The sequence below is a fragment of the Botrytis deweyae genome (genome assembly GCF_014898535.1).
Source record: "Botrytis deweyae strain B1 chromosome Unknown BDEW_006, whole genome shotgun sequence".
NCBI classification, from domain to species: Eukaryota; Fungi; Ascomycota; class Leotiomycetes; order Helotiales; family Sclerotiniaceae; genus Botrytis; species Botrytis deweyae.
This window is the reverse complement of record NW_024066213.1, coordinates 796,933-809,450: the sequence shown is the minus strand read 5'-3', so window position 1 is coordinate 809,450 and position 12,518 is coordinate 796,933. Positions and strand designations below refer to the sequence as shown.

The following is a 12,518-nucleotide window of genomic DNA, read 5'->3' as shown; positions in this document are numbered from 1 at the left end:
TTGATGGTTGTTTAGGTAATTGTCTTTTAGTATCATATCATTGGTCTTCTCGTATCTGTGTCCAACTAGAGTCTACTCGTATTTGTGGGTGGTGAAAATATACATACATACATACATACATACATACATACATATACAAACCTACCTAGATACCTACCTACACACACATATACATATACAACATATACACACATCCGAGGAAAGTCCATGAACTATATATAAGTCATGAATGTCGGCGTTTTATCTATATGTATGTACCTATGTACAATCTACAATTGATCGGCATTTATACCACCTATCTACGAACCTACCGTCCATACACATGACAACTTCCATCAAGAATACCTACCTCCCCTCAACTCCCATCATGTACACATACACACACACATACACACAACACAACAAAAAGGAACCAAACGACAACCTAATCAAAGCTCTTAATAAGTAGATGACACGACAAACTACTCTCATGCCCCTCAAAAGCTATTCGAATACTCATATCTTCCTCATATCTTCCTCTTCCTCTTATACTCCAACGTTATACTCCTCACACTCCTCACACTCCCTACATTTAACAACACAATCCGCCACAGGATCTATTCCCATTCTAAACACGATTCTATATAAAAAAATAAAAGGCTCGAATCTAGTCATCTCAGACTAGACTAGGTAGATATCATTCATAATTTTGATCTAGAATCCACTATAGAACCTACCGTAGATTCTAGTATACCATAGAGTCTCTCGTAGAATACAAGAATCCTAAAAGCAAAATAAGGATCATATTGACGACATGAGAGTAATTTACTATGAATAATAATAAAATGTTATTATATAACGACTACAAGAATAATAACAATGCTACTTGCTCGCTCGCTTGTTTCCTCTTGCTTGCTTGCCTTGCATTTGCTAGCTCGCTTCTACGAGATGATATTGATATTGATATTGATGATGATGATGCAAACAACAATAACACAATACGCCCAATCAATACAAAATACATAAAGCACAAGGCACAAACCCTATGCTCTTTCAAAACAAAAACAATTCCCTTTTAAAACCAAATGCCGCCTCCACCCATCTCAAAATGCATGCAGGTACGTATGTATATATATATAAAAGTATGTATGTAAATATGTACGATACTCACTAGCTAGTTGCTAACGGTATATAACTTATCCCACGGTATCCATCCACACACACACACACACAATGTTCACGCAAAAGTCCTTTCCTTCCCAATCTCCAGACATTCAAGATCCGCTTGAGCCGCCATGATAAGATAGACAAAGATGGATATCAACATGAGATGCGATCAAGACGCTTGCCCATCGCACTAATCGCAACGCAACCATATATTTGTAAATGCAACGACATGATTTAACCGCCCATAAACAGCCAAAGTCAAGGTCAATACCATTCCAATATGACTTGACCGACTTCCCAAACCAAACAATGAATAAAAATGATTCCAACGATGATAGACATAATACATCGGATGCGGTATTAGAGAGGTAAGTAATAGAGGTAGATGTATATGACGTATATAAATTGCGAGTATGCGAGTATGTCATTCTCTTCTTGAAAAAGAACAAAATTGTATACGCATTTCCCCTTCTAGATTCTTCAGATTTGATAATACAAATATCAACTCGAAGCATCCGAGAAGTTCGACTTCTCCTGCTTCAACTTTAACGGTTTCTTACGCAAACTCTTCGGAAGCTATACCATGAGAGAAAAATTATTAGCTACACTCCACGAGGTAGAAAATTATCAATGATGTCAACGCAAAGACAATTCCACTCTCAGTAGTAGATTTACCACCTGATTCGAATAGGTGTATAAAGTTAACACGAGAAGGAATTAGAGAAACTAGTAAAACCTGCTGCGAAAGTGGTAACTTGACGTGCCTGATAGTCTTTCTCAAGTAGACCAGTATATTTTCCTGCATTGACCAGGATTTTCATATCGGTATAGAGAGCCGATGATCGTGTTGCTACGATCCCAAGGAAACTAAGAGTTCTCTTAAGAAGATCACTGAGCCCTTGCTTATCAAGAATCCCGTCGAATAATGGTCGGAGGATATGGTCGTTCCATGCTGCTTGGAGAGTAAGCACATTGCCCCATTGCCTGATTTGCTGTGTTAGTATATAGCTCATCCAATATAAGTGCATGTACACTTACGCATGTGCAGTCCCCCATGGATTCGTGACGAAAAGTCTACCCTCGCCTAGACCATGAAAAGCCCTGGTGCTATTAACAAGTGCTTGGATACCATTTTTTGCATAAGCCAATGCTTTCTCGTCGATTTCCTCTGCTGATGTCGCGTGTTTATTGATGCTCGGGACCTCAATACCATTTCGGAAATCATCTGAGGCGCGTTCTACAGAGTTTGAGGTTGAAACCGCATGTGAATGTTCCAAGATCTTCAAAACGAAATTCCTGTAGGTGATGACCTGAGCGCCGTAGTACTTGGCTCTCATTCGCGCTGTGAGAATGTCACTCGCTGGAGGGTCATTCTCTTGCCAGGTACTTGTTCCTCCAGCTTCTTTCCATCGATAAAGAAATTCTTCTGCGGTGGCTATTGACTCGAAATGGTTGGGATCATGGCGGGTGTATACAGAAGGAAATTGAGAGTCTTTCGGAAAAGGTTAGTAGTTTTCAACTAATCTAAGAAATTCGAAACATACCATTATCAGGTTTGTAGAACATATTGTGCAATTGATTGAGATGCTTGCGTAGGTAAAGTTGGCCTTGATAACTCAACAAAACCATCTGATCGAAACCTTCTTTCACGGCTTCAACGATATTTGGACTTGGCATATTCTCTTCGAATGTAAGGATGCCGGAATGCGGGCAAGGTAATTCTGCTACAATATCGCTATCATGTGATGTTAGAATTCCGATTCACCAATTAGGCGAGATTGACAAACCTTTCAAGTTGTAAGCACGTCCAGAATGCGAAAATTAGCGGGTTGTCCTTTGCCAGCACGGGGAGCCCATCTTGCTTTAACTTTTTGAAGCGATCCAGTTTCCTAATGTCTACGTTAGTCGCATTTCATTCAGAACCTCGCCAAGACTTACGGTCTCAAAATAACCTGTAAAGCTCTACAAGCCTGATGAATGTACGAATGACTTTCTAAAACCCTTGCAAGTTGTCCGTGATACAGACCAGCTAAAATATTCACATGGACATGCTGTAGACTGTTTCCTCCAAGTTGATTTCCAATGATATCTGTAGCCAGTGCGAAATATGCCAAACCGGGAATAACATCGACATTCCTAGGTCTGAAGCCACTTCTTGCCAAATATGAATCACCTTCTATCGAAGTTCTTCGGCTGCGGGGATAGAATCGATCAATATTTTCCTGAGGCGATGGTAATTCTGAAGATTGGGTTGGAGAGCTTTGAATAGGGGATGGATGGCCATTTCGTACAACTGGAGAATTGATATGACCCCAAGGATTTTCAACATCCTTGTCGGAAGGAAGCTCGGGAATCTTCTGTCGTTCCTGACAAATCTTGCCGAGCGCTAAAACCACCAGCACTAAAGCTGTACTGATTGACCGACTTGGATGGCCTGGCTTGACGAATGTCCCATAACCACCGGCAACTGAGATTTCTGGAGGTTCTCCAACTCCCGGTGATCTTTTCCGCTTGCTCCCTGGACTCTCGGGAGGCTTCATATTCACGAAACCAGCATGACTGGTATGTTGTGAAGCCAAGTTCTGAACTTGCTTTGGCTTCGCGGAATCTGATGGAATGGATTTGAGAAATGACTCGACCAGAGCATCCAGCCGCCTCGGTATCAAAATTGGATGCATAATATTCATATGCTCCTTGTAACTCTTGACCAATTCCAAAACTACACTTTTTCGGAAATCAGGCATCCCATCCGACATGATACTGCCTACAACTGGTGGAGGATAATCTGGCGCACTAGATGGCGGCGTCATACCACCCAATTGACCCCATTCTTCACCAGCCGGAGATGAGACGTCGGAACTTGTATCGACTACAGAATCGGCGTGATCCGTCATAGGATCTCGATCATAGCCTTGAGCTAAATCAATTCCTTCTCCTCTTCCGAATAATCTTAGAAGTCCACGTCGTTCTTCTTGCAGCATTGGATATTTTTCGTCCTTCACGTTCTTGGGTAAGCCCCCTCCACCATTTATCATTTGCTTTACAGAAGGGACTAGCAGAAGCCTGGCTGCGCCCGTCGTGTGATTCACTGGTATTAATGGTTGCCCGGGCGGCACAGGGTCGCCTTCCTCCTCCTCCTCGAGTGCACCGGGAGTGGATCCTTCGAGTGGCTGTACTGGACCTACCACTGGCGGATCTATGGGCGTGGCATCATGAAGAATATTCGAATTCGAGCCATGAAATGTTCCGAATTCACCATCAGGTAACTGAACATCGTCTCTCCCTTCTTCTTTCATGTGCCCCTCGATACTTGATAGAGGCCGGCCGGCTCCAACTCTCTCCTGTAATTCGTCCACTCGTTTGTTCAATGATTCAAGACCTGTCTGCAAAACATTGAATAACTCTGCGTTGCGGTGTTCCAATCGTATCAAGGCCTCGATGATGTCCGTGGAAGCTTTATCAATTCTACAATGGTCAGCAGCGTATCATTCCAATTATCTTTTTGAACTTACGGTTTAGGTGGTGGATCTCGATAATGGCATTCGAAATTTTTCTCTTTACAACTACCACAAGCCGGTCGCCCTTCGTCGCATTTTGCCTTCAGATTGCGACAGCTATCGCATGCCTGAGCCGCGCGTTGCGCTTTTCGAGGCTTTGCAGGTTGAGAATAAGGTGTGACTGAATACTGTTCCCGAGGTGGAGGATGGGGGTGACCTTGTGGCGGGCCATACATTGACATAGCCCCATCGAATGTCGGTGTCGTCATCGGACTTGTAGAGGGAGGTGGGGGTTGAGGTTGATACATGGGAGGAGCGGGGTTATTATTATACATCTGCGGAGTGTGTTGCGGAGTATGCTGCGGAGGTGGAGGTTGATCGAATCTTGGTGGAAAAGGCCTTCCTCTTTCTTCAGCGTAAGGTAGATTTACATGATGATCTGCGCCATTGGTTGTCGGTGGTGGCCTGTGTTGTGGAGGTTCTTCTGAAGGGTCCGGCTTCACGATGGGTTCTCGAGGGCCATTGTGCCCATTGTGTCCATTGTATGAAGGTATGGGAGGTGGTGGTGGGTGTTGATTATGTATATTGTGGTAAACATGCGCATGTCCTGAGTTAGGGCGATGAGGGTCTTGATGTTCTTGAAAGTTGGGGTGGGGAGGTCGTCTATCGAGGGGGTGGGCATGAGAATCGGGACGAGAGAATGGACCGCTATTATAGGGAGGTTGTAAAGGAGGAAGGGCCCTGGAAGGGTTGGGCTGATTGGGCTGCTCGATCGGCCAAGCAGGACCGGGTCCTAATCTTGGTCGCTTTGGATCTGGTTGACCATTGTCCATCATTGCGATTCATACAAAAAAGTTAAGTGACCACAACAGCTAAGGCCATGGACTGCGGTCGAGCGCGGCGGCTTCTTACAGGTTCGAGGGAGAACACAGAGGCGTAGAAGAGTTCAGTGGAGAATCATCTGCGCAAGTATGTATTACGGACTGACGTGTAGGTAATCATGTGTGTGATGTAACGAATGCCGCGCAACTGAGTAGTGAAGGTTAGATGGTATGGTAAACCGGTCTGCTTGAACAGGGTTTGAGATGATCAGCCATATTTCCCTCGGAAAGTAAGGTAAGGTAAGGTAAGGTAAGGTAGAGGAGTAATAAGCTATCTAAGAGCTACCCGGGTACCAAGCAAGTGGTCCCTTGAATACAGTATTGCGCTGGAGCAAGGCGCGACAGAAGAAGTGAGATCCATGAGAAAATGTAAAACATACGTTACCTTGGATATTGATTAAACCCTTTCAAGTAGAGTTCAAGATCTGCTCTGCAATGCAACTTTCAGGGTTACTTTCGATTCTTTCCTGCTTTCTTGCTTGCTTGCTGAGAAAGATTTTATGAATAATAATTCTTGAGGGGGCTTTTAGGTTGGTTGAGAGAAAATTGGATAAATAATAAATAATAAATGAATAATAATATAAATGGATAAATAAAAGGATAATTGGGAATAATTGAATAATTGAATAATAGAACAATCGAATCAATAATAAGTGGTTATCTAGGTCCTGGGATCTTTTTTGGGTGGAAGGGGGGGTGCTTTGTCAATTGTGAACTTTAATAGCTGAGGCGGGAGCTGGGATTCAGGTAGTCAAGGATATCTTTCGTTTTCTTCGTTTTCTTCGTTTCTCGTTTCTCTTCCAATTTTCCCTCTTTTTTCTTTCTTTCGCGTGCGTGAAGGTGGGATGGTGATATGTACCCAGCTAAGGTACTCTTTTAGATTGAGTTTTGAGTTTGGGGTTTTTGGATCTAAGAGTAACCTGGTACGTACTTGCGCCTTAGTCAAGAGCGGGAGTGGGCACGGTGCGTTGAGTAGTGTACGAGTAGTGTGAGAGTAGTGAGGTACGGTAAAATGGCCGAATCAGATTGCAAGATGATTTTGGGATTGCGTTTGTGTAGGTATGTAGGTAGGGTGAGTAGGTATGTATGTATGTATGTATGTGTATGTGTGGATGGATGTATGTATGTATTTCTAGGATCTCTTGGCGCGTTTTCTTTTCTTCTGTTGCTATATGGATTGTTAGAAGGAGAGGAGAGGAGAGGAGAGGAGAGGAAAGAAGAGGAAAGAGGAGGAGAGGAGAGGAGAGGAGAGGAGAGAGAGCGCGCGCGCAGAGAAGAGAGAGAGAGAGCAGAGAAGAGAAAGAAAGAGAGTGCGGACAAGAGAGAGCGAGACAGAGAGAGAACTGTAAATCAAAGCATCAACTATCGAATTGCGCAAATAACAATAGAAACATAATGGAGATGTAGGTGAGCACAATACAATTCAACACAACACAATACAACAAAATACAACACAATAAATATATAAATGAGCAGACATAGCGAGGAACAGAAAGGAATTGATTTGCAAAGGAGGTAAAACAGAGCCAGCAAGTAACAAGCAAGCAAGCAATTACCCCGAACCAGTCATTTAATGACCGAGGTGTGAGTTTTGTGCAGCAATGGTGGATGGATGTTCTGCTTTCTTGCTTGCTTGCTTGCTCGCTCGCGTTCTTGCTGTGGATTGTTGTTGCCGTCCTTGGATGGAAATGGATCCTGATGATATAGCAGAGATGATTATGATAATGCTAGAAAAGTTAAAATGTCCCTTTTGTGCGTCTCTCCCCACCACAATCATACAAATCATACAATCAAATCAATCAAATCAATCAATCAATTGTTCAAAAGAGCAAGAACAGAAGAAAATGCAAAACAACCTTGAACCCGTCAAAAAGTTCAAAATAACTCCACTCCAAACTTATTGTTGCCCCGTCTCTCGTCTCCTTTTCAATTTCAAAAATTAGAAATTTTTTAAAAAAAAACTCAGACTCTAACCTAATTTTATGCCAGCTTGCTTTGAGAATTATTTCCTTGATAACCAGTGGATGATTCAATCTTTCGACCTTCGCAAACGATGGGAAAACGCTTCGAAGAATCAAGAGATGCCACGACGGGAAATCAATGAACAATCAAGCAAACTTCACAAACTTGGGGTTAAAGTCCAAAGAGCACGATAAGGATAGAGGCGATAGCTTGATAGGTGAAGATTAAGGCAAAGGGTAAAAAGAAGGTTCATGCAAGTAGGTATCCCCAAAAAAATTGACGTACCAACCCGTGTCTTCGTGACTTGGAATGTGTGGAAGGGAACAAAATGTATAGTGCCTGTGCCGGTGTTACTTGATACGGCGCATTCGAAAGCCGTTGAAGATGAAGAAGATACGATCGAGTTGCAAGGCTCAGGATGCTGGTATGCTGGTATGCTGGTATGCTAGTATGCTGGTTGTTAGATGTTGGTTGCTGTCGTATACCCTTCCAAGACCTGCGTTGTTTGGTTCGTCTCTCCGCCGTCTCTCTTCCGCGTCGCAGCGCACTTTTCGCGATTCAAGATTCGAGTGTGCAATGTCGGTGCAGTGTTCACTATTCAGTGTTCACGAAAGCTTTCGTGCCCAGTTACCCGGTGCCAACCACCCGAGAATAGGCGATATAATGCTTTTGTGGGCAGGTAAGGTTATTGTGAAGTTGGAAAGAGTTTAGATTGACAAGGGGGAAGAAAGTGTAATGTAAGGTGGGATAATCGGTAGTCTGTTTGTGCAATGCGAGTATGCTTAATGCGTTGAGACTAGGATGAATGTAATACCTGAGCCGGCTGGAGCTTGATTTGGGGAGTGAGGCGTGGCGTGGTAACTTGGAAGGAAAAGGAGGGAAAGGTGTGCGAGGGGCAGGAGGGGTGCCGGGTTACGGTTGATTGATTCTACGAGGGAGGGAAATGGTAGGTAGTATTGGGTCGGCGGGCGAGGCTGGATGAAGACATCAATCAATTGATGCTATTGGAAAATGATATCGTGATTCGTGATGTCGCTCAATCAATTAATGGTTCCAATATCAAACTGCTTGCTCATTGCTGTACGTAGCCTGCCATCTGCCAATTGCTTGCTCGCACCTGCCACCCGGCCACCTTAGCATCCCACTACTGCTGGCATCAAATAATGCGACCTCTACTTGATGTAAGCTTTGCCCAGTAGGGTAATTATTTGTTTTGTTTTGTTGAGTTAAGTCTAATAAGTCTATACGATGTCCATGACTGGCGAAGGGAATCAGGGATTGACGAGGAAGTGATAGATAAAAGGGTCTAGCCATCGAATGTCATCCCAAGTGGGACAGCCTAGGAGACGATCCATTTCCATTTCCGATGTGTAAAACTCTGCGTACGAGATTTGATGAGCGAAAATATAACATGTCACTGTCGATGAGAAATACAAGCCGTGTGTATATATGGTACCAACGTCAAAGTACTTTACAGACCAGCGTACCACCCACCACATGGCATCTCTTCTCTCTTCTCTCTTCAAAACATACACAACATCAAACTTCAACCCGACGCACCCGCAACGCCTAGGCTCCTCGCAGTAAACTGTTCTCACTGTTCTCACTATCCCAACAACAACAATAACAGCATCATCATCATCATCATCATTATCATCATCCTGAGAATTGTGTCCGGATCTGTGTACACCAGCATGTCGCATCCCAGGGATGAGAGCCAGTAAGCAGAGGATGTAGCTGTAGCACGTCGTCTCAGTCTCAACCTGCCCAATGATAAATGTGGAGGGATTGGCAGTCTCGTCTGGCCCTATCTGTAGAACAATCACATCCAATGCATGTTAGCGACTTTATCCAGTGCAGAACAAGCACATTCTCCTCATTCGAAGCTTTCTACTGGGAAGGATGCGGGGGCGTCAGTCACTTTCATGTGTATTTCCCAAAGCCAAGCTGGGGGGCTTGTCAGGTTGTCAGCCTCGAATGTCGTATGACCTGCTCCTTACAACATTCTAAAACAGTAACTTTGGTGATGACATAGGTAGGTATTCAATGTTGCCTGCATATGTAAGAGTACAAATTCCACCCTCCCAGCTACGTGCATTATGGAGCATGGAGTACGTACGTACATGCCCAGCATCCAAATCGTAACATGAAAGGAAGCTCTTCGCCATTTCATCACTCTCACAGATTCCCAGAACTTCTCATCAATTCCCACCAGCTTACGATGAACAACAGGCCTCCTGGTCATGGTACATACCGATGCCTTGGACATGGGAGGGCACCACTCTTCAGCACCCATTCTTCTACGCACGATTGTCCTGCATCAGAATCCTTCGCCTCATCAAAACCCATGGAAATTAATCGGTAATGTCTCCGTGCCCCAGTATGCTCCCTGAACCCTCGGTCGTGAAGATGAGCTGTGGATATCGAGCAATCATTTCATTTTCTGGAAGGAAGGAATTTTCACAAAAAAGGCCCTGGTTGCCTGGGTATCCTCATCTCCCTGGCCCCGTTGCTAACTTGCTTTGGCTCGGACTTCCTGTGTCTTGGTAAAACAAGAAAAAAATGGAGGCAGCAAATTCACAAGAGATTTCTTTCTGGAAGGAAGGGTCAAAGCGTGCTCACAATGTCACAAACTCAGTACATAATTGAAATGTAACAAAAATGTCCACATTGATGATCATATCAAAATCAAGAACTCTCATCACGCAATGATTTGCCTCTTTCATCTCTTTCGCCTCTCTTGCCTTCTTTTCTAAATACAAATGATTTCATTTGTTTCTCCATCATATGATTGCAATATCTCCCATTCCCCGTGCAGTATCATTTTGGACAAACAATATCAATCATCCGACTCGAAGAGATCCCAGGCTCCCAGGAAGTAATAACTGAGATCAGCATGGAGAACTGCGGGGACTCTAGCAACTGATCCAACGGCTTTCGGGTAGAGCCCTTAAAGTGCTTCTTTTCCTTCCATGCTCTGCCCCAATCACAGCGTCGTTCCTGAAAATACTTCCCGAGAACATGACGATAAGTAGGTACTGGTACACAAAAAAACAAAAGTACACGTTCGGCGGAACGGGCGCGAGGCACGGAACGATACGTTTACTTGTGATTTCTAGCCTCCTTCTAGCTCTACTTACTCAAGAATCAGAAGGGTTTCCGTTCACAAGTGGAGGAATAGCTCGGCTATTGTTCAACTCGAGTCAGTATTGCACGGGGAAAAACAAAATCTACTCGGAGTCTCTAGGACGATTCTAATTTGCGCCATCGAATGTCTCAGACTCGATATAATAATGGAACAGATTCAAAAGAAAATAATGCGCATCATCGAAAGAGAAAGAAAGAAATGCATGAAAGAGACGGTAAATGTGCCCCAATCATGTTTCGTAAGCTCCCCCAAGGAGTCGGGCACGAGTTTCAAAGCCTGTCGACCACATGTAATCGCGATGCCGCACCGGCGTCTAGAAATATCTGGGACTGAGATTCACGGAAGGGTTACACAAAAGTTCTGGTGCTCACTACCTATAGAGACCGCGATGCGACGATCGTTACACAAAGGTTGGGTTGGGCATATATGGTACATTGTCGGCGATTAGCATTCGAGAAACACGGAAGATTAATGAACAATAATAGAAAATCCCTTGCAGGCGAACCAAATCATCGAAAACCAGTATCCGATGCAACGGCTCCATTGACTGATGCCCGAAAAGTCCGCGGCAAACAAGGATACGCCAAATAAACTTTTTCCACGAAGCTTCCTGTCAAAATTCCGGCACGATCTAAGCTCGTTCGCCATTCTTACCCGGTAATGTACTAACCCACGACTTGCATATTATCTCGCATCGTATCATTTGTTGCATAGTATGACTCTTGTCAGAGATAGATTTAGACTACGGGGACTCAGCGACAATCGTTACGACTGGATGCGGACCATCTGACGTTCCTGGCGTTCAAACGGACTGTGTTATCCGTACGTAAAGATGTAATCTCACCGCTTCTTCCAAGCTACAGGATCGATGGTGCTGATGGAAATGCGACTGATCATTTAGGAGGCTGAGGTTATAGCGCGCGAGACTTACGATGGCCGACAGGAAGATGATAAGACGGCTAAACACGAATTGAAAAGGCGGTGCTTCCAAGTTCCATGTAATGTGACTTGTGCCCTGAGTTGTTGATGTTGCTTGCATGTTGGCTAGGTGGAATGTGCGACGAGGGAATCATGTCGCTCATGGTTGCAGAGGGTGGTGATTTGCTTCCAGAACCGGTACTCGTTTTCCCATGGCAGATGATAAACTTCCGATGTGACCAATGAGGGTCTTCGGAGGTTAATATGCAATGTGCGCAAATCTTCAACTTTTTTCTGACTCGTTACTTGCATCACCATGAATGGTATGCAGTGATTGCAATGCTGTTAGCGAAGTTAACAAAAATGCGATTCTGGAGTCTGGACATCAAAAATCTCAAGCTAGATCTGCATCATTTCGTTTGTCTCACGAGAACACGAATATTTGATATATACAATCCTGGCCCTTATAGACGAACTGTTGGTTGATGCTATCACATCTGAGTTATATGACACGACCAGTATCTATCTGTATACAGTAATTACATACGTCCGAAACATTCCTCCGTGAAAGAGGCAAATTGCAACGTACCGAATACATGAACTGATAGATAAGAAAACGGTGAACTTTCAACCCCTCCAGAGTCCAGAGGCAAGAATACAAAGAGACGATTGGTGAAACGGGAAATGTCAAGGCCAAGATTAACCAGGTCCACCTTGTACTATTGTACAATGTACGGACCTTTTTCCACGTGTCAGCGGAGACGACTTGAATATTCGGACCCTTCGCCCAACCAAAAGGCAACCTTCATCTAATTACCTTGCCTTGTTCAACTCGGTCGCTCAAATCTTTCACGGAATCACGCCTAGTTTAACAGAGCTCATTGATGGAAGATTGCTTTCTACCGGTAACCGAGTTAAAATTTTCAAGGATTAATTGCATTCATTTCTCGTGAGCAAGATATAGCG

At 44.0% G+C, this 12,518-nt stretch overlaps 3 protein-coding genes across 3 annotated transcripts; 1 reads left to right on the top strand and 2 right to left on the bottom strand.

Moving 5' to 3' along the window:
• Nucleotides 1-1,647: 1,647 nt before the first annotated feature.
• On the bottom strand, nt 1,648-5,479 carry EAE98_003453 (uncharacterized protein; the record flags this gene model as incomplete). Its single annotated transcript, XM_038951073.1, has 7 exons — nt 1,648-1,722; nt 1,911-2,130; nt 2,185-2,638; nt 2,691-2,881; nt 2,934-3,035; nt 3,085-4,611; nt 4,659-5,479. The coding sequence occupies 7 exons, from the start codon at nt 5,477-5,479 to the stop codon at nt 1,648-1,650; spliced, it is 3,390 nt and encodes a 1,129-aa protein (XP_038812537.1).
• Nucleotides 5,480-6,536: 1,057 nt separating this feature from the next.
• On the top strand, nt 6,537-6,920 carry EAE98_003452 (uncharacterized protein; the record flags this gene model as incomplete). Its single annotated transcript, XM_038951072.1, has 2 exons — nt 6,537-6,573; nt 6,661-6,920. The coding sequence occupies 2 exons, from the start codon at nt 6,537-6,539 to the stop codon at nt 6,918-6,920; spliced, it is 297 nt and encodes a 98-aa protein (XP_038812536.1).
• Nucleotides 6,921-8,757: 1,837 nt separating this feature from the next.
• Nucleotides 8,758-9,835, bottom strand: EAE98_003451 (uncharacterized protein; the record flags this gene model as incomplete). The annotated part of the gene is given in 3 exon segments (XM_038951071.1): nt 8,758-9,297; nt 9,606-9,723; nt 9,741-9,835. 3 exon segments carry the CDS (start codon nt 9,833-9,835, stop codon nt 8,758-8,760), a joined length of 753 nt encoding a protein of 250 aa, XP_038812535.1.
• Nucleotides 9,836-12,518: the final 2,683 nt, after the last annotated feature.